General features: G+C 31.9%; 2 protein-coding genes across 3 annotated transcripts; one reads left to right on the forward strand and one right to left on the reverse strand.

Moving 5' to 3' along the window:
* Positions 1 to 1,515: 1,515 nt before the first annotated feature.
* Positions 1,516 to 10,619, reverse strand: LOC143080358 (electron transfer flavoprotein subunit beta-like). Its single transcript, XM_076256171.1, has 7 exons — positions 10,493 to 10,619; positions 8,397 to 8,555; positions 6,961 to 7,119; positions 5,889 to 5,951; positions 4,963 to 5,121; positions 3,395 to 3,592; positions 1,516 to 1,642 (listed from the first exon to the last, which is right to left on the reverse strand). The coding sequence occupies exons 1-6, from the start codon at positions 10,547 to 10,549 to the stop codon at positions 3,422 to 3,424; spliced, it is 768 nt and encodes a 255-aa protein (XP_076112286.1). The 5' UTR covers positions 10,550 to 10,619; the 3' UTR covers positions 1,516 to 1,642; positions 3,395 to 3,421.
* Positions 10,620 to 10,769: 150 nt separating this feature from the next.
* Positions 10,770 to 24,310, forward strand: LOC143080359 (phosphatidylglycerophosphatase and protein-tyrosine phosphatase 1-like). 2 transcript variants are annotated; one of them, XM_076256172.1, is made up of 5 exons: positions 10,770 to 10,834; positions 12,952 to 13,141; positions 14,951 to 15,031; positions 16,350 to 16,541; positions 23,792 to 24,310. In XM_076256172.1, exons 2-5 carry the CDS (start codon positions 12,992 to 12,994, stop codon positions 23,933 to 23,935), a joined length of 567 nt encoding a protein of 188 aa, XP_076112287.1. In that variant the 5' UTR covers positions 10,770 to 10,834; positions 12,952 to 12,991; the 3' UTR covers positions 23,936 to 24,310. The 2 variants fall into 2 exon arrangements, with proteins under 2 accessions (XP_076112287.1, XP_076112288.1); XM_076256173.1 differs by lacking the exon at positions 10,770 to 10,834 and adding an exon at positions 11,496 to 11,582.
* Positions 24,311 to 25,554: the final 1,244 nt, after the last annotated feature.

Consider the following 25,554-nt stretch of genomic DNA (forward strand, 5'->3'; position numbering starts at 1 on the left):
AAATGGTGTGGCATCAAAAGGCGTCATTATGGAGGAAAGGGTTAAGAGTCCATAGTTCTTTATCTAAGCACCTTATGTTCTCTATTCTTGATTTTATATCAATTTTTGTCTATTTCTTAGTCTGACAGACATGTACACCTCATTAGCATTCAATACACCCAATGTAAATAACTCATAGTATATTTAAGAAATAATTCAGGCCATGTGTAAATTTCCAACAAATCTATTGCTTCCATGAATTATTTCGATTCTAATAGGACAAATACGATCATTAAAAAACTGAAGCGATGATGGGTATACCGTGTGTGTGGCTGTTCTGTTTAACCCACTGTTCGATAAATGTAAAACAAATCTAATAAACCTGCATGAATGATTTCTTAACTTACCGCTAGAAAATAAATGTGATTACTTTTTTTACTTCTCAGTAAACCCAACATTTGCAATTTTAAATTTACATTTTTTATCGTAAGCTACCGTCAAATTCACTGTTGACATGTTGTAACCAAGGAGCCGTCATGTTGACTTGCTGAAATCAGTAAATGTGCGAATAATGCGATAGAACGGAAAACAAGCAACACCTACCACAATACTTTATTTTAATGCAATTGTATCCGAGTTTAGAAGGTAAACGCAATAGAAAAACCTTCAGCTTTGACGTTTTCTTTCGTATGACGTCATGTTTTGAAATGACGTTAATGCGCCAAAACGGCATTACTGGAATTTCGCGGAATTTTAATTTATTTTGTTTTTGTCCATTTTTCCGTTGTCTAATGTGTAAATTCTTTTTGTTATGCCGTCAGGATCAGAATAAATGATCTGTAGGGTTTTATTCAATTGTAATTGTTAACACAGCGAAATCCACAACCGTTTACACATAGGTTACGATACATGTGGATTTACGTGGGAGGCATATTTAAACAGCCATTTGTGTACATCTTGGAGTCTGCGCTAAGTATAGATATATCGAGAATTTTATCACGGTGTTGTTTACAAAGCGAAAGAAGCACGTCATATTAGAATGTACGTTATGAAAAATAGCAAAAACCACTACAACTTAATGTGGTCCTGTAAAGTTAAGATGAACTATACCAGACAAACATTTACACCTTAATAAAACCGACATTTAATATATCAAATATAGTTCACCTACTGCTTACCATGGATCAGAAGTTCAGAACACCAGACATCTATTTTACTGTATCTAAGATATGAAGTATCCATGTTTTTCTACCTTCTTAAATATGGAGCTTTATACAAAGACATTGCTCTGCTACTGAATATGTATATCTATGTCTCTCATGTCTCAGGTCTGCTACTGAATATGCATATCTATGTCTCTCATGTCACAGGTCTGCTACTGAATATGCATATCTATGTCTATCATGTCACAGGTCTAGGACTAAGGTAAACAGTAAAACATGTGATAATAAGTAGCCAACCAAATTCTTTGATACACACATTATTTCATTATAAAAGAACTGTAATTTGTAAAAAACAATAAATGAACACTAAAAATAATTGTAATAATTATAATTTAAGTTCATCTGATTAAATAAATATTTGTAAATTGTTCTCTTCTCTTTGTATTTCATACAACTGTCTTCACTGAGATGATGGAATTCTTTAACTGGTCAAATCACAACTGAAAAAGATTAAAAACTCAAATTCAACACAAATCATTTTGTTTATATACTAAAAGAAAAGAACAGTGATAGGAAATTATTTCTCTCTTACAGAATTCATTTGAAATTAAATGCACCCGACTTCGTATTCTTCAAATCCAATCTGATGCTCCCGAAAATATGTTAATCAAACATATAACCCTCGAGATACAACCACTTTTACAGATTACTGGCGACTCCCGATAGTTTGATGAACGAACAAATAGTTAAAATTAAGCATAGACTAGTGATATTTATACTTTGTCCATTACTCTCGGCGACCGAAACATTTTACAGCATTCCTGACGCGATTGGAAGCAGTACCTCTGGCCAAGGAAGCCAGTGGAAATGGTACGGAATTGCTGATAAAATGTTGTCTATTTTGGGGAAGAAAGTTAAATGAACATTCAGACCACACAACCTATACTGTCTATACACAGCCTGACAACTTATAGTATTATTCTTTCCACGATGCACGAGGAAAAACACATTTTGGCAGAATAATTTTAACAAACATTTTCACAACAAAAACATTTTATTTTAATTTCTTTTTATAGTTTACTTACATACTTACAATGAACTTTCACTTTCACTTTCAGTTGCTATTAATAACGTTACTTATCGTTGTAACATTGTGATGCTTAAAATTTTTACAACCCGATTTTGTACTTCAGCTTGATTTTATGTATTGTTTTTATCCTGATGACGGTGCCCTAGGCACCGAAACATGTCAATCAATAAATTTCTGCAGCAGTCCCTAAAGTGTTGTTGTTATAAGACTCTCTACATTTTATGTTTTTTATCATAACGACCCTGCATACCCGAGGTATCCACTTTATGGACTCTTCCATACTACAGATTCACCAGGCGTTGGTTCACTTTCGTTTGTAATTAAACATACTTTTGTTTAAAGAAAGATCAAGTGACTTTCAACTCTATTAAAGTTTCTGCTCTACTATTGGCACCTGTTGTGTTCAGTTGCTCATGACATGCAAAAATCTGTCAAAAAGTCTCATTTTAACCTGTTTCATGTTCTTTAAACATATTAAATTCTATACTAGTTCAATGGCTAAACAAAATATTCCTTAATTTAAAAATAAATGCACATCTTAAAAAACATTTAATGGTATCTATGTCTCAGTCTTGAAGAATATGATTTAATTCATTTGAGATGATACTAAAGATCAATACTGTGTTGTTATAAAATTGAGAATGGAAATGGGGAATGTGCCAAAGAGACAACAACCCGACCATAGAGCAGACAACAGCAGAAGGTCACCAACAGGTCTTCAATGCAACGAGAAATTCTCGCACCCGGAGGCGTCCTTCAGCTGGCCCCTAAACAAATATATACTGGTTTAGTGATAATGAACACCATACTAAACTCCAAATTGTACACAAGAAACTAAAAGTTAAAATGATACAAGACTAACAAAGGCCAGAGGCTCCTGACTTGGGACAGGCGCAAAAATGCGGCGGGGTTAAACATGTTTGTGAGATCTCAACCCTCCCCCTATACCTCTAGCCAATGCAGAAAAGTAAACGCGTTAGTCTTTTTGTTATTTATTTTTGTACTTGGTATATATAAGGCACTGTTTCCAGCTAGGTTAACAGATTAATATTATGTTGTGCTGTTAAGACTACAACTGTCTCAGTTCAGGAAGGTTGAGCACCATCCAAAGTTAATAAACATGAATAAAAAACCCTTATATTCTTTCTTGATCAAAGCTAACCTTCCTCTAAGTATCATAATTGTGCTGTCATACAAGTCCTGCATCTTTCAATTTAGTGACTAAATCTTCCACACTCTCCACTTTCTGTCCTGCCTCTCTGACTGGTGGGTCCTCTACACTGACAATCTCCAGTCTTGACGCCACATCTACTCCTAAATCTGCTGGTGTTTTTGATGCCATAGGTTTCTTTTTTGCTTTCTGTTAATTACAGACAATGAGACATACAATAATGCAGAGCTTTTGCTTTACTGAAATCTGATTGTGTTTCTTATACAATTTATATTGCAATATTAAACTTAAATGGAAAATATAGGCAGTGTTCTAATCATTTTCTAAAAAGTGTCTTAAAATTAGAAAGTTTTCTCTAGATAACTTAGGAAAGACCTTACAATATACAGTATTTTCAAGGAAGGTGATTTTTCACAACCTTCCAGTTATTGTCCAGTATCAATAGCAAGTTGTATAGGAAATACACAAATATTATAAAGTATGAAAAAAAATCAATAAGGAAAACAGGTATTTTATGTATATTTGTCCCATTCTTAATTATCATTTCACAGATGTATGGTCTAATGCAGATTTTCCATTAAAAATCTGCAAGCTTGTCAATGATTAAACTAATGGTTGTTAACCATTAATAACTTTTGAAGCATTTGGAGAAGACCACAAGTGTGGGAAAACTATGTGTCTGATAAATATTGATTCTATGAACAAATGGCCAGAAAACACAGTTATTTCGCAATCCATTTCTTTAGACAATAAATGGAAATTAAAAAAATCCCACCAACGCTTTCTTAATAATAATTTTACAGAGAGGTGTAGTGCTTTTAAGACAAATTGTATCAAAATCATTGAAAACTTCATCAGCTCGAACTCAAATATGGAAAATTTTATGAAGAGAGTTAAGGGGGCTTTGATTATTTTGACAGCTTACGAAATACTTGTTCATTTATAACCTTTTTCAGCTGGACCAAATCACTACTTCATGTTAAAATTTATGAACTAAATTTGTTTACAGCGTAGTTTCATCTCCCTTCTTGCTATTTGAGGCATAAGGCATAAAGAAATAAATTTGGAGAGAGTATTAAACAAGAATGTGTCCCCAGTACACGGATGCCCCATCCGCACTATCATTTTCTATGTTCAGTGGACCGTGAAAATGGGGTTAAATCTCTAATTTGGAATTAAAATTAGAAAGATCATATCATACAGAACATATATACTAAGTTTCAAGTTGATTAGACTTCAACTTCATCAAAAACTACCTCGACCAAAAACTTTAACCTGACATGGGACAGACGGACGAACGGATGAACGAACGAACAGACGGACGGACGGACGCACAGACCAGAAAACATAATGCCCATAAATGGGGCATAAAAAATGACTAGTAACACACTGTCAATACTAGGGACTATATTCGTAGACAATGAAAATCAAGGAATGATAACTGTGTTCCCTAACCAGTAGTGGCAATTCAAGATTTTCAAAAATAAATTAATTCCACACAGTGGGTCTTACTTTCTCTAATTATATAACATCATGCGATAAATGTCAAACATTCTTACCATAATATTCGGTAAGGTAGCATATCTTGGTTCATTTAGTCGTAAATCTGCAGTTAAAACTGCTGGCAATTTGACTTTGATGGTTTCTAAACCTCCATCTATTTCTCTAATTACTGTTAAATCTCCATTATTCTTTTCTACCTTGGATGCAAATGTTGCCTAGAAAAATATTATAAATGTTCTCGGTAATGAGTATACATATGTTACAGGTCTGCAAATTTACTGACTTAGTACTTTCTGGCTACACAAATATGCACAGGTCTTCAATCAAATTCTTCATATTCAAATTAAAATATCCATTTAAAGCATAACAAATATGATAAGAGCTGCATAATTGATAGAAATGACATTTTTGATATCAATATCAAACAAAGTTATGTAGAATTTTTTTATCAGAAGAAAAAAAAGACAAAATTCAGTTAAAAGTAAAAAATAATTTTATTTATCAGATAAATTATTTCATTTAAGGCTTCATTGAGATCTCTGGGTGGTTGGGTGGTGGGGAAGGTGGGGGAGGGTACACTTGCACCTTTTTTATAATTTTAATAACAAAAATACATACCCTATCATATATTTTTTTTACCAAAATATACTTATGACTATCATGCTAATGCTATTTGATTGATTGATAAATAAACTTGACAAATATGAGTTATATTTATGATTTTAGTTTGAATCTCATCTAACAAAAATCAACACCTGATTAGTTACAGGTACTTATGATTCAACCAACAACCTTGTTATATATTATATCTTTAGACCTTATCACACTTCATAAAGCTGGTAGAAATAACCTATTCCAGCGGCTAATCCCTACAGCTCACTTCATAGTTAGTGCCCACTCCCCCAGTAATCTTGAGTTTATATGTGGCCAATATAAAAAAATCTAACAAAAGTTTAAATATGACCAATCTAAAATGGTTTACCTGTGGCCAATCTAACAAAGCAGCTGTCATCTGTCCTGTCTGGTTACAATCGTCATCTATAGCCTGCAAAATATATGTATCTAATTTTGATATACTGGTAGTCATGCATTCCTCTGTCTCCCAATTGCCTACTGTAAACCAACTTAATTTTGCAAGCTATTTATTTTCTTGACTTTGGCGAGTAGAAAAATAACGTGAATATAAATCGTTGTGAATATGATAAACTTTGATCTCTTCTTATTTAGAAACATCAAATTAATTAAAAATTGTGAAATTAAGTCTCCGCGAAGTCGACCTGAAAGTGCTAAACGCGCATTAAAGTATCCGCGAAAATAAGTTGGTTTACAGTATACATGTACATGATGTATGTCATTCAACATTCAAATAATGTACTTTTTAAAATATTTGTTTAAGAATATGAAGATCAAGTTGAGTGAGGGTTTCAACAAAATCTATGGTATAAGTATAAGTTACACCAAAAAATTAACAAAAAATATGCAATATCTGTTTAACCTTTGGCTGCTTTATAAGCCGTTTTGTTTAACACTATATATTGCAAAAAAATCAAATATTTTTGGATATCCTGAAATTGAACTATTGAGGTCCTAAAATATTCTAAAAGTTGAGGTCCTGATTAATGTATGGATATATTCTGAATTTTGAATGAAGTTGGACCATAACACTACAGGGAGATAACTTTGTGAAAATCAGCTAAATGTTTTAATCAAGTTCTATTGTTGATAGTTGTGTGAAAGCATAAATAAAAGTAGTTATTTCTGTATTTTTTAGGATTAGATTTCAACATATTTAGTTATAGTGGATTGGGAAACAAATTTTGCAACTTATATTAATCACTTTTCACTTTGCAGGTGGGAGTGCTGCCTTGTAGCGACATTAGCCTGCTCTTTTTCGAAATTTACAAGGGTGTCTTTAACGTGCAAGAGATATGGCTCTCTAGATTGATATGTCCAGTAATTAGGTTAATGAGATAACTTTAATTACAATGTAATACATGTTGATATCTATCCATGAATGTATTTTTATATACAATAAAAATCTTATAGTTATTTACCTGTTTCCCAACTATTACTATGTCAGCTTTTTCATCCTGTGCAATTTTTGCTAAGAATTTGGAAACGTGAATTGGTTGTAAAGTTTCATAATCTTTAGGATCTATGTTAACATGTATGGCTCTGTCAGCTCCCATGGCTAGTGCAGTTCTTAATGTTTCCTGAAATATTTAAAAAAAATCTTAGTCCATCAATAATTCAAGCATGTTAATCTTCAATAGGCTTACCCACTTTTGAGTCCATTATCATGAATTTTAAGAAAGTTTAAAATTTGCAGACATTGAAATATGAAATCAAATTATGTCATGCAATCTTCAAACGCTATTTCAATTTGTACTGTATATTGGAACAGCAAAAGTTATCAAAGGCTTATGATATAAATTAAGTATGCCAGATACTTCTACACAAGACAAGTTAGTGACTAGTGACGATCATATCAATTGAAAACTTAAAGAGAACAGGAAAAAGAAAATTCTAATTTTCTTTTAAAAGATAATTTATTGAACAAAGATAAGTGTGTATCTCTTTATTGATTAACATTTTAATTCTTTTAAACAAATTCTGACTTGGATAAAAGTGAAGTGTTATTCTTTATTTATTTGTAAGGTAGATATTTCCATCATAGATCACATGGCTCAATAAATTCCTATGAGTGTATTTCATCAACTAATTTTACATGAATCATCATTGAAATATATATTAAGAACATAATGGATCATGAAAATCTAGGACAACTGACCTCAACACTAAGAGACGCTTTCAGTTTTACACCTATAGTCATGTATATTTTAAATTCTGTAGCAAAATGTTATCATTTTGTACACTGAAAACATTTTGAACATTATAAGGAAATCTGTGATTGGTTGATTTTTGTTTGCTTTACAACAAGTGGTAAGGACAATATATGTACAATTAATGATTCTTATGATACATTACAAAATACAAACTTAGAAATTTGTTCGATACATTTTGTGTCAGAAGAGTAACACATTCTATAAAGATAAAATAATGAATTGTTAGCTTCAAAATCAGGGTAATTAACATAAACACATGGCAACTATGTTATCCTACATAAACATGATAAAAATTCAGATGTACAGATCTGTTAATTAAAACTATCATCATTCCTTGCAAGTTTACTGTCTCTAACATTTAGTTTGCTAAACATGCTAAGTATTAGACCGTTGGTTTTTCCGTTTGAATGGTTTGACACTAGTAATTTTGGGGCCCTTTATAGCTTTTTGTTTGGTGTGAGCCAAGGATCTGTGTTGAAGGCCGTACATTGACCTATACTGGTTTACTTTTATAAATTGTTATTTGGATGGAGAGTTGTCTCATTGGCACTTACACCACATCTTCCAATATCTAAGTAGTAATTTTATATTTCTGCCTGATAATCATATTTGACCTAACTCATTTAACTCATTTGTAAACAGACCTGACATTGCTTTGGTCCACATGACACAGCTATCACTTCTGATGCTATTTTCTTTTCTTTAAGTCTAACAGCTTCTTCTATAGCTATTTCATCAAATGGGTTCATACTATGTTTGACTCCATCAGTTACCACACCAGTTTTATCTGGCTTCACCCGAATCTGATCAAACAAATAGAAGTTAGGACTGTTATCATTCATATGAAATATCAGTTACAAATTGAACCTTGCTTACATAACTTTCAAACTTAACATAATCTTTGTTAAAGTATTCCTGCAAATCACTGTACAATTATGTCATTGTATGTTAGATTTATATAATCATGATAATGACAACCAATGTAATTGTACTTAAAGTTGAAGTTAGTAACAGTGTTTATTTTTCCTGGTATGGACCTCTTTCCTTTTGGAAGAAATACACCAGCATAAAAATTCCATGATGGATTTTCCCTAGGGTATTATTTCTGCCACAATAAACATACTGATGCGAAGTGTAGTAGAATACATCAGAAACAATGTATTCCTCTATCATTTTGTCTATTTATCAATGAATAAATCTGTTACAAGACAATACTAAGCTTACTGACCATAGAGAACTTACATGACTTAAATTCCTTTTGGGGTCACTCAATATCACTTACCATACAATATTGGTTTTAATGAAAATCAATTCTAATCTATGTTTATAAGTTTGGTTGTCAAAACTTCCATTGAAAATTTCCATCAAATTCATAAACATGGTATTAAAAAGGGTTCTCCATTTAATCATAAGAAACCACAAAATATTGATTTTAATTCAATTATCAAGCAACAACATGACAAAAGCTCTGGAACAGCAAGAGTGAAAATGAAGAAAATGAACTCAACATGTGTTTCTCAGAAACATTCCTTCAAAATTTTAATGAATTTGAAAAAGGGATTTTCCATTTATTATCCACAAACCACAAGCATGACAAGCATGACAAGTTTGAATTTAAACTCTGGAATTGTGAAAATGAAAAAGACAACATTCAACTTAACTTGTTCTTTATTTCCTTTAGTGATATAATATATTACATTAAAATGACCATTTCAAAATTTCTAAAAGCGGTTCTCTATATTATCTGGAATCTCCAAAAAGTGACAAACTTATTTGACGATTCCTATGTACCCACTACTCTCTGTCAAGTGCTATATATATCATAAAATAAAAACAAAGGAGGAGATAACTCTTTCAATTAATACTCTGTCCCAACAACTGTCAGAGTTAATAATTTGACCTCGGAAAAAATTGTCATAGCAAGCTGTTTGTAGTTGATAAGAAATTGATATCAATAACAACAGAGAGAAATTGGCTATGAATACAATTCAAATCTTTTCAATTAAGCTGCTAAGGCCCTCCAGGAACTCTATTATGCCATGAACCTAAATCTGTAAAGTTGACACTTACACAAAGAGATCCTGTTCCAGCCATTTCCCATGTTTAGTGCGTGCACATGCTTAATTTTAAATTAGGGCATAGCTGGGACTATTCTGAGGGTAGTAATGCCCTTTAACATCAGGCTACATTTTCAGCTACCATTGCTTAAAATTTTACTGTGATTCGTCAAAATATCTTTATCGTGATTCATCAGGGGTCTCAAATAATTATCATTACTGTCAGTTTTGGAAAAAAATTAATGTGATTCGTCAAAATCAGTTTATGCTGTTATCGTCTAAAAGAAAGTGTACATGTTATCACTGTACTAGTATGCATATTTTTTAAGGGGCCAGCTGAAGGACGCCTACAGGTGCGGGAGTTTCTCGCTACATTGAAGACCCATTGATGGCCTTCATGCCACTGAATACAGAGAGTTTTGTGTGACATCATGATGTCATTTCATTACTACGTTTTTACTCTTACATATTAGCCCATTTTTTAAATTAATATGGCTTTTATGTATTTGTTGATACTAATATATAAGCTCTAAATAAAAAAAAAAGTGGTACAGTAAAGGTTAAACTTTTAAAAAATTTAACATTCGAGACGCTTGTTACATATTTTTTAACATATTTTGTAAAAAGATGTCCTGACTATTTAGACTGATATAAATATTAACTATAGGATGACAGTCTCTTACTTTAACAGCATAATCTATAACTCTTTTGCAACCAACTAACACTCTCAGTGCTGACATTTTGACCTTTGAACCGGGAGAATTTATTGCAGCCCTAATGACGGCAACATTAATTTTTATTGTAATGGATAAATGGATAAAGTGTCAATAAAATTACACTGTTAAAAATAAAGTTTTCAATTAATCTTTACCACGCCAACCAAACTAAAGTTCAAAAAGAGAATAAAGGTTATAAAAAACATTCGAATAATAAGTTATCCTGTATATAACTTTTGTGGTTTTCAAAGACAGAAGAGTTTGGCAAAGAATCATGTGAAAGAGGAATCCTCTGTGAAATGTGAAAATGTAAATGTTGATTAAAAAAAGACTTGCTACTAAGTGTCAATGTTTAGGAACAAACAATTTTCGAATTTAATGAAAAAAGAAACCTTTTTTCAGTGACATACCGGAATATGATTTTTTAAAACTCATTTTTGAATTTATTTCCCCCTTTATCATATAAAAAAGATGTGGTATGATTGCCAATGAGACAACTATCCACAAAAGACCAAAATGACACAGACATTAACAACTATAGGTCACCGTACGGCCTTCAACAATGAGCAAAGCCCATACCGCATAGTCAGTTATAAAAGGCCCTGATAAGACAATTCAAAACAATTCAAACGAGAAAACTAATGGCCTTATTTATGTAAAAAAAAAATTGAACTAAAATGAAATATGTAACACATAAACAAACGAAAACCACTGAATTACAGGCTCCTGACTTGGGACAGGCACATACATAAATAATGTGGCGGGGTTAAACATGTTAGCGGGATCCCAACTCTCCCCGATGCTTATTTTCACTGGAAACTAAATGTTCTTATTTTCTAAGTTTTTTTTTAAAGAAAATTGCCTTCATACAATGTAGTAACAAAAGTCTTGATTAATAAGTACCTGAAAATGTTGCAACTATATAAATATGAAATAAGGAGATGTGGTTAGGTTGTATTTTTGTTGTCAGAATAAATTTCAGTCACTCACCGGGGGTTGGCAAACGAGAAATTGGCATACAAAGGAATTTCGCAACAGGCTGACATTTTTCAGAAATGTGAGTTTACTACCTAATGTTATAATATGGGGCAGGCATTACCTGTGAAAAGGGACGAAGTTTGTATGAAATTTTTTTTTTAATTCAAACATGTTAAAAAAAAGAAACAGAAATACTGTAACATTTCTGATTTTGGTTCTGTTGTTAGGGATTTTAGTTGTGACTTTATTTAAGTTATGACATCATATTCAATGTAAATAAAGAAAGACTGTCATCAGGTAACATTGTTTTCATATCAAATAATTATTAAAAATGAATTGGTATTGATTTCCTTCCTATATTTTACTAGACTGATAAATACATGTATATATTTTATTCAAAGTCTCATTCAACCAAGACGGGAAAAAGAAGGTAGATTTTTGCGCAGATGCACTGCAGGGAATAAAAAAATTCTGAAAAAGAAAAGTTAACGATTTTGAGTTCATTAGTAGAATACAAATTTTGGGATTTTTTTATTTTTATTTGTTTATTTTTCTACCATAATAGGGGAGGGACTTCGTCCACATAATAAGGTACATAGGATTTTTTTTTCTGAGACAAGTGCCTGTGGTATCCATCAACAGTTAAATGAAGAACATTAGGATGTACACAACTACTGGTCATAGTTTAGCCTTCAACAATAAGCAAAACAACACTTTCTTCTGATCATTACAAAAAATGTGTCTTTCATCCTTCTGTGTTGCTTGTTTTTATGTGAAACAAAGTACAAAAGAGTTAATCATATTTTCATATAGCCTGCTCAGCACATTTGTTTAGGAAACTTGCATAAATTGAATGCTTTTCATAAAATTTGTAACATGGTAAAAATCATATGTTAAATACTTAAATACTTAACTGGGAATTGCATAATATCTAACTTTTCAGATAAACCATCCTTTAGAAATTTGACACTTTTCGCTTTTTGCTGTATTACATTATTTCATATAAGATCAAAATAACTTATATTAAAATGCATGGCATGGGTACTTTAATATGAAAAAATCTAATTTATGTCAAAAATATTATATCATCATTTCCCAATCTCCAAAGAAACCCTTTGTCTGATATTTTGCTTTAATCATAATAACTCTTTAATGCAGGGCCTACAACATCTTATCTGAGTATGTTATGATCTAGTTCTGATGAATTGGATGAATTGTCCATTAGAATATAAATCTCTCAATTACTCTGTAAATCTGTTTTCTTTAGGATGGATTTTTATTTTAATTACCACTGGTACTTCATGTATGTGATAATGTTTGATATTTTATGAGATACTTTTAAAAATGCTAACATACAACATTCAACAATGAATTTTTTTGTATAAAGATTTTTTTTTGTATTTTATCATTTCCATTTCGTGCATATGTCATTTGTTTTATATTTGTAGGTGTTGGTTCAGCTTGGAAATAGAAGAATAAAGATCGATAATGTCAGGAAGCTTATTTGGGAAGATTGCCTTCTATCCAACGTTGTATTATAACAAACTTATGACAAAGATAACAAACAGACAATGGTACAACAGAATTGATGAAACGGTTGTATTGGGTGCTCTCCCCTTGAAGGAAAATAGTAAAAAGGTATAGCCATCATTAGTGCTTTCCCCTTAATAGAAATTATAAAAAACAGCCATATTAATTTCTCCCCCTTTGACGATTTAAGAAAATATGTTGCACATCTAATGCAAACTTTGCTGTTATATATATTATATATATATAAAAAAAAACCCACCCCAAAACCAAAATTTGAAAATACAGCTTTTGAACACTGATACATTGGAAGACACACAATCTGTGAACACCCATGGGAACATTCTAAATAGGCATCATTTGAACTGCAATAATTTTTCTTTTAAAGGGTGATGATACAGATACACTTGATATACTTTTAACTTGATAACAAATTTTTACCATGTTTATGTCTGCAAGCGCAGAAGTACAAGATGTGAGACATCCAGCAACAGTCACTGCATAAACCATTTGTTTATATTTTAAACTGTTGAACTAGAAGACCTAGATGCTTAATATTTTTTATGCAGATACCTCTGTTACCAAGTTTATATCTGTCATTTGTCCACTGTCCTTGACCTCATTTTCATAGTTCAGTAACTGCTTGAAAGAAAATGATTTTTTTAAACTACATTTTGTATATGGGTAATTTCAATGTCTAAAGGTTCATCAGTACACCCGACTTTGACCTTTTTTCAGTGGATGTGTGACCAAGGTTAAAGGTAGGTGAAGTCCTTATCCCAAATAATGTTGGCAAAAGGTCAAATTTATTTGGTGTATGGAATTTTGTTAGGGGTACATGTCTGACTCTGACTGACAGATTTCATCTGACCTTGACCTCAATTATATGGTTCACTACGGTAAACAATATTAAGTATTTGTGTTTGGTCTATATCTCAAATGCCATAAGCAATAGGTCAAGACTCAACTCTATTTGGTTATGGACATTGGACTGAACAAAATTAATGATTACGAAAGGACTACATAAGAAAAAGATAATAAACAACAAATGAATTTTGTGAATTGATTGATGGTAAAGGGTATATGCATGTCCAACTGACAGATTTCATCTGACTTGACCTCAATTTCATGGTTCATTGAACAATGTTTAGTTTTTGTGGTTTTGTCTATTTCTAAGATACTATAAGCAATAGGTCAACTCTACATGTATGTTGTCAAGGACATTGGACTGTACAAAATTATTAACTACAAAGACTACAATGAAAAATGATAATAAAGGAACATGTCATATAAAAAAAGAAGATGTGGTATGATTTGAAATGAGACAACTTTCCACAAGAGACCAAAATGACACACAAATTTACAACTATAGGTCACCGTACGGCTTTCAACAATGAGCAAAGCCCATACTGCATAGTCAGCTATAAAAGGCCCTGAAATGACAATGTAAAACATGCAAACAAGAAAACTAAAGGCCCTATTTATGTACAAAAAAAGAATGAAAAACAAAAAGGTAACACATAAACAAACGACAACCACTGAATTAAAGGCTTCTGACTTGGGACAGGCACATACATAAATACATAATGTGGCACGGTTAAACATGTTAGGGGGATCCCAACCCTCCCCTAACCTTGGACAGTGGTATAACAGTACAGCATAAGAATGAGCTATAAAAATCAGTTGAAAAAGGCTTAACTCATCAGATGGACAAAAATACAAGTAGCGTGGCCGACAACAACAACAAAATACACTAGGTACATATCTGAGAGTACGAACAGTTCATTGACAGCTAGTTCAAAGCCACTAACAACTAATAAAAAAATCATGAATCTAAGACTAAACTATCAATCTGTACACATCCAACATCCAATAACTTTTGTGAAAAATAATCTGTATTCTTTCTTTTAACTTTTACAGCTTGTTGAAGATGAAAATATTAAAGGTGTGATTAGTTTGAATGAAGACTGGGAAATGAAAGGCATGATTCCAACAGAAAAGGTATGATTTATCAGTTTCTTTCTTTATATTAGCATGATCAGTATATCTGGAATTGTTCAAAACTGCCTTTACATTTTAGGGTTAAGTACAACTGCATTTATTCAGGTGGGTCTTTTGTTTGACTAAGACACATGTTTGATATTCAGAACTGCCTTAGCTTATAACTAAAATGTCCTATTTTGAATTTGTTAAAGAAACCAAATTAAGCTTTCTTTGTGTATCAAATAAAAAAAAAAAGAAGAAATAGATCATAAAGAGTGGCCTGAAAAAAAAATCTTATTTTATATTTGTTGCAGTTTTTTCCCGTCCTGACACATTTTTTGTTTTATAATTCGTGATACAACTATGAAACCAAATTACAAGAGCTGTTATATTTAGCAGTAAAAGATAAATGAAGGGTTACAACTGTTGAAATAGAATAACATTGATTCCTAAATATACCGAAACTTAGTTAAAAATGTTATTTAGAAATCTGTACATTTAAATTATGACGATTGACTTTTATGAAACTAGAATGGAAAAATTTTGGTGTATAACTATTATCATCATAATATTTGATTTTGCTGTTGATTCATTGTTAATCTGTATTCAAATTTTTGTTTATTGAGGAAAAATTGGTTTTTTTTGCCAAAACTTGGTTTCATGCTTCTGCCAAATTCTGCATACAAGACTATAGGAAATGTGTACTCCCTTGAATATTTAAATCTGTTGTTAAACTATACTTGTGAAATCATTGAAAATTTTTGTTGATTGAGGAAAAATTGGTTTTTTTTTTGCCAAAACTTGGTTTCATGCTTCTGCCAAAGTCTGCATACAAGACTATAGGAAATGTGTACTCCCTTGAATATTTAAATCTGTTGTTAAACTATACTTGTGAAATCATTTAAGAATTGAATGCTTCTTTTTGTAACTTTATTGGGGTGTAAAAGCGTTGACCGAAGTACATTTTGTATGAAGCGCGGAAGCAGAAGCGCTCCATACTAAAAATGTGCGCACGGTCAACACTTTTACGTCCCTATGAAGTTACAAAAAGAAGCAATCAATACTTATAATTACATTTTTTTAGCTATGATCATGAAAACTCGAAATTTATTATTGTTTTATTTAATTCACCTGTGCACTTTATTGTGGGACCACGTGTTATCATGAATGAAAAGTTTTATTCAGCAATGCAATTGCTTACGGAATAATATGTGATGGGCAGTTAGCCAATCAGAATAAAGTATCATAATGAAACATCCATCTAATGTAATTATTGAAAATTGTAATTCCATGATTATTAATGCATCTACAGTAATCAATTGACTTTTATTTACAGGAATGGAAGGATCTTGGTGTGGACCAGTTATTTCTACAAACAGTCGATTATGTAGGGACCCCTACCCAGGAGAATATTAACAAAGCTGTACGTTTTATTATGAAATACAGAAAGAGAGAAGAGAGTGTATATGTCCACTGTAAAGCTGGCAGAACCAGAAGTACAACTATTGTAGCATGTTATTTGGTTTATGTAAGTGGGAATTGACAATTTATTTGAACACTGCTTAAAATTATATTATGCATTGAACACCACGAAATTAAATCCCCATAACATCTTACATAGAGACAAAACCACGAAATTTTAACCCCACGAAAATTAATGTTTCTACAGTAGTTTTTTGCATTGCTTAGTCACTAATTGTATGCTTAATTATCTCCACTTATTGATTGCTCAGAATCTTTACTCTATTTAGCTAATAAGTATTGTTATGATATTGTAATTATTATGTTTATTTATGTTGGCCTAATTTGTGTTGTATGGCCTGATAGTTGTTTACCAAATAATTTTATAAATGTGCAGTTTAGGAAACACTGGAACAATCACAGAATGATTGGAACTTTCTAGAATGATCCTTATAAAAGATGCGTAATTTAAACTTCTACGTTATTCCAGAAACTTCCGTTGTAACTTTCCAGGATTTTCCACAATGTTCCATTATAGAGTGTTCTAGAATTTTCCATTGACAACACTATATATACAGACACTAAAGTTAAACTCTCATAAATTACAACTTGGACATAGACATTGATAGACATTAGTATTCACAGCATTTGGATTGACACTTTTATTCTACAAACAACATCATACTGGATTGTGACATTAGTAGTGAACGTAATATTCAAATTGGATTCCGAAAGATTTCCGGATACAGATAAAGATAACTGATTGGACTCATATTTTGACAGTTAAGTTAACAGTAATATTTGTGTAATACCTTTTGTAAACTTTTGTATATTAAATATTGTTAAATTTTATTATTGATTTGTGTCTTTTGTTGGCTACAATTTAAAGGCGATTTCTGGCCGTAACAGAAATTGGGGGCTCGTCCGGGAGACTGAAAATATATTATTCAAAATTTTTTCAATATTTTTATTATAACTAGCCAACAAAATTCTACAAAATGGCATTTGATGCCGGTAAATTTTTGAAAACGCCAGACCTGGAGAGTTTTGATAATTTAAAGAAAGACGAATTAGTGTTGCTTGCTAAACATCTGCAGTTAAATTTTAAAGTATCTATGAGAAAACAAATTATAAAAAATTTGGTTATAGACAAATTAGTTGACGCAGAAATTTTAGGTGAAGAGGCTCTTGAACTTAAGGTCGAAAATGTAGATGCCTTTAAATTAAAACAGCTTGAATTAGAACATGAATTTAAATTAAAACAAGCAGAACTGGAAATGAAGGAAAGGTTGGAAATAGAGAGAAAAGAAAAAGAAGATGAATTTAAATTAAAAGAACTGGAAATGAAGGAGAGGGAGAAAATAAAAGAAGATGAATTAAAATTAAAAGAACTTGAAATGAGAGAAAGGCTAGAGATGGAAAAACTGAAAATTGAAATGGTCAAAGAAGAAAGCAACACTAAAGTCCAGTCGAAATCAGATTATTTTGATGCAGCAAAAAATATACGTTTGGTTCCAAAATTTTGTGAAAAAACAGTCGATAAATATTTTCCACAGTTTGAGAAAATTGCTAATAATTTGAAATGGCCAAAGCCATATTGGACTACAATGCTACAAAGTGTTTTTGAAGGAAAGGCCGCTGAAATATACTCTGCAATTCCATCAGAAAAAAGTTCCGATTATGACACCGTGAAACAGGAAATTTTGAAAGCCTATGAGCTAGTACCAGAAGCATATAGACAGAAATTTAGATCTTATAAAAAGTTTGATTCGCAAACCTATGTGGAATTTGCTCGGGAAAAAGAAGATCTATTTGATAAATGGCTTACTTCAAAGAAAACAAAAAACAATTTTGATCAACTAAGACAATTGATGTTATTAGAAGAGTTTAAACAATGTGTTCATTCAGAATTAAAAACACATTTAGACGACAAAACTGTTGAGTCAATACATGATGCGGCTGTAATTTCAGATAATTATACTCTTTCACATAAAAGAAGTTTCAAGAGTCAAAATGTTAATACTTCCAGTGGAAATTACAAAAATCAAAGCACTGAGCGTACTGATAGTAAGCCTGTTCCACAGAATAAGAGTCAGTCCAGTTATAATATGTCTAGTCCAAAATTTGATACTTTTGAGAAGAAGTCACTGACTTGTGCTTATTGTAAGAAGATTGGTCACCTGATGGCTGATTGTTTTAGACTCCAGAAGAAGAATGAACGAGATAATAAGCCGAAGACCAGTGCTTGTACGACACCTTATATTACCAGTACATTGGAATGTCCTGCGAGTCAGGCTTTTAAGTCCAGTTTTTGTGATTACATGGAGGAATATAAACCCTTTATGTCTGATGGGTTTATTTCTATTGTTGATGATACCACTCTTCAGCCTATTAAGATTTTACGGGACACTGGAGCTTCTCAGTCTTTATTGTTAGAAGGTGTGTTGCCTTTGTCCGAGAAGACTTCTGTTGGTGCCTCCGTTTTGTTACAAGGTGTAGAGTTGGGTTGTATAGATGTTCCTCTCCATCGTATTTATCTGAAGTCAGATTTAATAACTGGACCAGTTGTTGTAGGTGTTCGTCCTAATCTCCCTGTTGAGGGTGTTACCTTATTGCTAGGAAATGATCTAGCTAGGAACAAAGTGGTTGCTGAACCAATTGTTACCAGTGAACCGGTGGTGGATGTTAAATCACCTGAAGATGATGCTGAATTGTATCCAGCTTGTGTTGTTACTAGGGCGATGGCTAGAAAACAACAAAATGAGAATTTGCAAGAAGACAAGTTTGATTACCTGGACCTTTCTGACACTTTTATAGCTGATATTGAAGATCCTGGTAACTCAGAAAAGGCTATTATAAAACCACCTAGTGTTAACAAAAATGTTATTATGCCATGGCCAGATGTAAACAGCCATTCATTAGACCGAAATAATTTACTCGAAGAACAACATAAAGACCCTGAGGTTCTTCAGCTCAGCCAGAGGGCTCAACCACAGGAGGAAGCAGACAAAGTGGCCGAATGCTTTTACCATCAGGACGGCATTTTAATGAGGAAGTGGAGGCCTCCTGATGCTACCCCAGAGGAGGAATGGAGAGTGGTGTACCAAGTGGTGGTGCCTAAAGTTTATAGGCAAGAAATTATTGGTCTTGCCCATGACACCCCCTTGGCTGGACACTTAGGTATAAGGAAGACTTGCCTAAAAATATTGCAACATTTCTACTGGCCCAGACTTAGAAACGATGTTGCAGAATACTGCAAATCATGCCATATATGCCAGGTTGTTGGTAAGCCTAACCAGAAAATACCACCAGCACCTCTTCTGCCTATTCCAGCCTTTGACGAACCTTTCAGCAGAGTTCTAATTGACTGCGTTGGACCTTTACCAAAGACCAAGACTGGAAATGCGTATTTATTGACGATCATGTGTACATCTACCCGCTTTCCTGAAGCTATTCCGCTCAGAAATATCAAGACACCTACTATCGTCAAAGCTTTGATCAAATTTTTCACATTAGTAGAACTTCCTAAGTCTATACAGTCCGACCAGGGATCAAATTTCATGTCGGGTTTATTTCAGCAAGTCGTATACCAGTTAGGGATTGCTCAGTACAGATCAAGTGCTTATCATCCAGAATCTCAAGGTGCCTTAGAACGTTTTCATCAAACATTGAAGAACATGATTAGAACTTTTTGTCTTCAATTTGACAGAGACTGGGATGATGGAGTTCACTTTCTACTTTTTGCGGTTCGAGAGGCTGTTCAAGAATCCCTTGGATTTAGTCCCTTTGAGTTGGTATTTGGTCATACTGTAAGGGGACCATTAAAATTGATTAAGGAAAAGTGGCTTACTGAACATACTGACTTGAATCTTTTAGACTATGTATCTAGATTTAAAGAAAAATTGTTTACTGCTTGTCAAATTGCTCAGAAAAACTTAAAAAATGTACAGAACAAAATGAAAATATGGTATGATAAAGATGCCAGGGACAGAATTTTTGAGCCTGGTGATAAGGTACTTGTATTTCTGCCAGTCCCTGGACATCCTTTACAGGCTAAATATTGTGGTCCTTATACAATAGAGAGTAAAATTAATGATTTGAATTATATTGTAAAAACTCCAGGTCGGCGCAAACAAAATAGAGTGTGTCATATTAATATGTTAAAACCATATTTTGAGCGTACTAATGTACTATGTGATAGTAAACCAGTTGCCACTTTAGGCATGGTTAAATTTGAGAACAATCATGACAAACCAGATGTAATTGAACCAACTTTTAGTTGTAAAACTATGGAAGAGACAGTTAGATTGAAAAATTCAGAAATTTTGTCAAATTTAGATTCAAAACTTGCACATCTGTCTTTTGATCGTAGAGAAGAAATAAAAACTTTGGTATTTTCTTTTAAAAATCTTTTTCCAGATGTGCCAAACAAAACCACTGCTGTTTGTCATGATGTTGATGTAGGAGATGCTTCTCCAATTAAGCAACATCCTTATCGGCTCAATCCACTCAAACTTGAAGTTATGAGAAAAGAAATTAAATATATGCTTGACAATGATATTATTGAACCGAGTCACAGTGAATGGAGCTCTCCTTGTCTCCTTGTGCCAAAACCAGATAAAACTTTTCGTTTCGTGACTGATTTCAGAAAAGTAAATTCAGTCTCAAAATCTGATTCCTATCCGATTCCAAGGATAGACGATTGTATTGACAATATTGGTCAAGCAAAATTTGTGAGCAAATTTGATTTATTGAAAGGTTATTGGCAAGTTCCATTGACACAGAGAGCTCGTGAAATATCAGCTTTTGTTACACCAGATGGCTTATTTCAATATACTGTAATGCCATTTGGCATGAAAAGTGCACCAGCTACATTTCAAAGAATGATCAATAATGTTATAAAAGATTTAGACTGTTGTTATGCTTATATTGATGATCTTATTGTATGTAGTGATAGCTGGGAACAGCATTTAACACATTTGTATGATACTTTTGATAGATTGTCATATTCAAATTTGACTGTTAATCTTGGTAAAAGTGAATTTTGTCAGGCCACTGTTGATTATTTAGGGCATACAGTTGGCCAAGGTCAAGTAAAACCTATAATGGCTAAAGTGGAAGCTATTTCCAAATTTCCACCTCCTACAAATAGAAAACAACTTATGAGATATTTAGGCATGATAGGATTTTACAGGAAATTCTGTTCAAATTTTGCTACTGTTGTTCAACCATTGACTCATCTTTTACGAAAAGATTCTAAATTTATCTGGAGTGAAAATTGTCAAAAAGCTTTTGAAAATAGCAAATCACTTTTAATTAATAGTCCAGTTCTGATTACTCCAGACTTTGAAAAACAATTTAAACTTGCTGTTGATGCAAGCGATGTAGGAATAGGAGCTGTTTTATATCAAGAGACAGATGATAATGTTGAAAAACCTATATCATATTTTTCTAAGAAATTAGATAAACATCAGAAAAATTATTCAACTATTGAAAAAGAGTGTTTTGCAATGTTGTCAGCACTTCAACATTTTGATGTATATTTGAATCCCACTGTATATCCTATTCTTGTTTATACTGATCATAATCCTCTCACCTTCATGCATAAAATGAGAAACAAGAATCAGAGGTTGACTAGGTGGAGTTTATTGTTACAGGAATATGATGTAATTGTAAAACATATTAAGGGTAAAGATAATGTAATAGCTGATGCTTTATCTAGAGCTTATTAAATCACTTTGTATATATTATGTATTTTTGTTCATATTATTCATGATAAGTTTTTGTTACACTAAAACTTCTTTTAAGGGGGGAGGTGTTATGATATTGTAATTATTATGTTTATTTATGTTGGCCTAATTTGTGTTGTATGGCCTGATAGTTGTTTACCAAATAATTTTATAAATGTGCAGTTTAGGAAACACTGGAACAATCACAGAATGATTGGAACTTTCTAGAATGATCCTTATAAAAGATGCGTAATTTAAACTTCTACGTTATTCCAGAAACTTCCGTTGTAACTTTCCAGGATTTTCCACAATGTTCCATTATAGAGTGTTCTAGAATTTTCCATTGACAACACTATATATACAGACACTAAAGTTAAACTCTCATAAATTACAACTTGGACATAGACATTGATAGACATTAGTATTCACAGCATTTGGATTGACACTTTTATTCTACAAACAACATCATACTGGATTGTGACATTAGTAGTGAACGTAATATTCAAATTGGATTCCGAAAGATTTCCGGATACAGATAAAGATAACTGATTGGACTCATATTTTGACAGTTAAGTTAACAGTAATATTTGTGTAATACCTTTTGTAAACTTTTGTATATTAAATATTGTTAAATTTTATTATTGATTTGTGTCTTTTGTTGGCTACAATTTAAAGGCGATTTCTGGCCGTAACAGTATCTCCCAAAAAGCCTTTCCTGACTAATAAAAAGAAGTGATTTTTGTTGTTTTTCACTTTATTGTTATAATTTATCTACTAAAACTTTTTTTAAAAACATTTTCATTTTTGAATTGAGAAATTAATGCATATACTAGTATTTGTTATTGTGAATTGCCAATTACTGGTAAAATGCAAAAAAAATGCAATTAATGCAATTCCAAAAACATTGTGAAGGAATTCACGACTAATATTATTAATGAACATTTTTGGTTAAGTATTACATGAAATGCAATCAAAACCCTATTTTACTGACTTGATATAATTTTCTAGTACCTTTTTGATACACAAAATATAGCGCATTGATCATAACATTCTTTACATCCTATCCATGAACATTTTCAGAAATTTATCACTGTAATATGTGCTCAGATATTCCAGTCACAAAATGATGCTACGCCTATCAAGAAAATTACTTTACTTTTGCAAGATGTTGGAATCTAATTTCTGTTCTTAAAAAAAATGATGTCATTGTTAAGTCATCTTTAAAATTTAGAGTTATCTCCCATTGTCCTAAATTGTAGTTGAATCAACTACAACCAATGCTTTATTCAATACAATATTTATTAATTTTACTTTTCACTGATAAATTAAAGCAATCTTCACCATTCAGTGCTTACAACATGTACAAGCATTTTGATTATTATTTTGAACCAGATAATTTTTCGCATCAATAAAGATATCACAATAATTTCTAAATAAACACAATGAGTGTTCATATTTGATCTTTTTAATTTGTTACAACTGGGTAATTTAGAGCAATGTTATAACTATATATGATTGACTTATGTATTTGTATAACTGTTTCATATATTTCATAAATTTTAATAATTTTCCATTTCTCATTTTACAGGTTAATAAATGGACGCCTGAAGAAGCTGTAGAGTTTATTAAAACTAAGAGATCTCATGTGTGGTTACGCGATAAACAAATTCAGTCCATACATACTTATTTTGAAAACTTGAACTCATTTTCTGAAAATACTGCAGGGTCTTGATATTGCAGGATCAATTTATCTTATTATTTCTATGGACAGTTTGTTGTGTGTTGATTGGTTGAGATTTTGCTTACGTTGGCAGAATTTATTACATTTGCAGTTTTATAAATGCCGAAACGTATTATCATGTTATGTATGAATTGTTTTTAGAATGTTTACCTGTATCTTGCCTGTGATGATTGAATTATGTTTAACGCTTGAAATTGAAATCAACTCTCTATAGCTGAAGAGTTTTAAATTTGTAATTAATGTTGGCATTTGGGTCTGAATTATTGAGGCCTAACTGAATAAATATCTTTTAAAGCAATCGTATAAAAAGAGTTTTAATGAAACAGATAATGAACATGATGAAGAAAAACGGTAAAATAAATTTGTGAAATTCAAAGATTTTCATATACTTTAGCAATTACTGGAAAAACACCTTAAAAAAATGTGCAAATTTAAATCATTTATAAAATGATGAAACTATGCTTTCATTCTCAGATACTTTAAGGGGAGGTTATTCATACAATGAACCAAGGCAAAGTTGACAAGGTTCAAATAGGCATTTACTGTGGTGTTGTACTATTAAATTGTAAAAAAAATCTACTGTAAATTAATGTACAAGCTTTTGCTTAAACATCATGTAATTATAGTGGAGATTTAGAGAATTGTTAGTGTGCTCTGCCTCATGGGATTTTATAGCCAATTACACCAAAAATATTATATTAATTTATACTGTTTTTTATAAGCAATGTTATTGTATGAAAATGGAATGTTGTGAAACTATGCCTTTACAATCAATAGTGCAATGAATAAAGCCAAAGTATTTTTTACATGTTATTTTTTTAATTGGTTATTAAAAGTTCCCATTACCACTGATTACATATTTCAAAATGAATGAATCTCAGAAGTTTTTGCATAGAAATATGGTTCATGTAGTAGTATTTCTACAGGGAGGCATGATATGGGAATGTAAGGATATAATTTCACAAAATATTAGAAAATAACCGCATTAATGGAAAGTATGGTTTGCTTGGTAGTAGTCTCTGATGTTAGGTCTACACACATACTTTGAAAGCAACATGACAAAAACAAACGCTGCAAAACTTAAATACAGTCAACATACAGTCTTCAACAATAGACAAGTGTCTATAAAACATCCGAGTACAGAAGATTGATGACCATTGACTGGCTATCAAAGTGTTTATAGGTGTTTTTCACCACTATCTATTTCTTGGTGGTCAGTTTGTATTGATGGAATAAGATACAATGCCAGGAGAGAGAACCTATAGTAGGCAAAGTGACAATCCTAGTCAATTAAGCTTCCAGTTGATTGCATCTGCCACATGCAGGATCCTAATTCACAACCTCAGTGTTGACTTAATAGTGATACAGTAGTTTCACTTCTACAGCCACCAAGGCCCCCTACACAAAGGTTTGCCGTTAAATACTTAATTTCTACAAAAGCAAATATTTTAAGGGGTTAAATCTGTAATTAACTTAATGAAAAAATGATCTAACTTTTTAAAAGACTATATTACGAATACTTATTATTCTGTGAGGCTGATGCATCAGTGAAAAAAATATTTGGCCAAGTACTAATTGATGAAATAATTGAATAATCGGTAGTCATGACA

Source organism: Mytilus galloprovincialis, chromosome 6 (assembly GCF_965363235.1).
Source record: "Mytilus galloprovincialis chromosome 6, xbMytGall1.hap1.1, whole genome shotgun sequence".
Lineage (NCBI taxonomy): Eukaryota > Metazoa > Mollusca > Bivalvia > Mytilida > Mytilidae > Mytilus > Mytilus galloprovincialis.

Bases quoted from the DNA above. Each gene is read 5' to 3' on its own strand.
- LOC143080359 (XM_076256172.1), top strand. From the start codon at position 12,992: ATGTCAGGAAGCTTATTTGGGAAGATTGCCTTCTATCCAACGTTGTAT. The intron at 13,142-14,950 runs GTATAGCCATCA...TAACTTTTACAG, and splicing joins TGAAGGAAAATAGTAAAAAG to CTTGTTGAAGATGAAAATAT. The intron at 15,032-16,349 runs GTATGATTTATC...TTTTATTTACAG, and splicing joins GCATGATTCCAACAGAAAAG to GAATGGAAGGATCTTGGTGT.
- LOC143080358 (XM_076256171.1), bottom strand. From the start codon at position 10,549: ATGTCAGCACTGAGAGTGTTAGTTGGTTGCAAAAGAGTTATAGATTAT. The intron at 5,952-6,960 runs GTAAATAACTAT...TATATTTTGCAG, and splicing joins TAGTAATAGTTGGGAAACAG to GCTATAGATGACGATTGTAA. The intron at 5,122-5,888 runs GTAAACCATTTT...ATATTTTTCTAG, and splicing joins CTTTGTTAGATTGGCCACAG to GCAACATTTGCATCCAAGGT.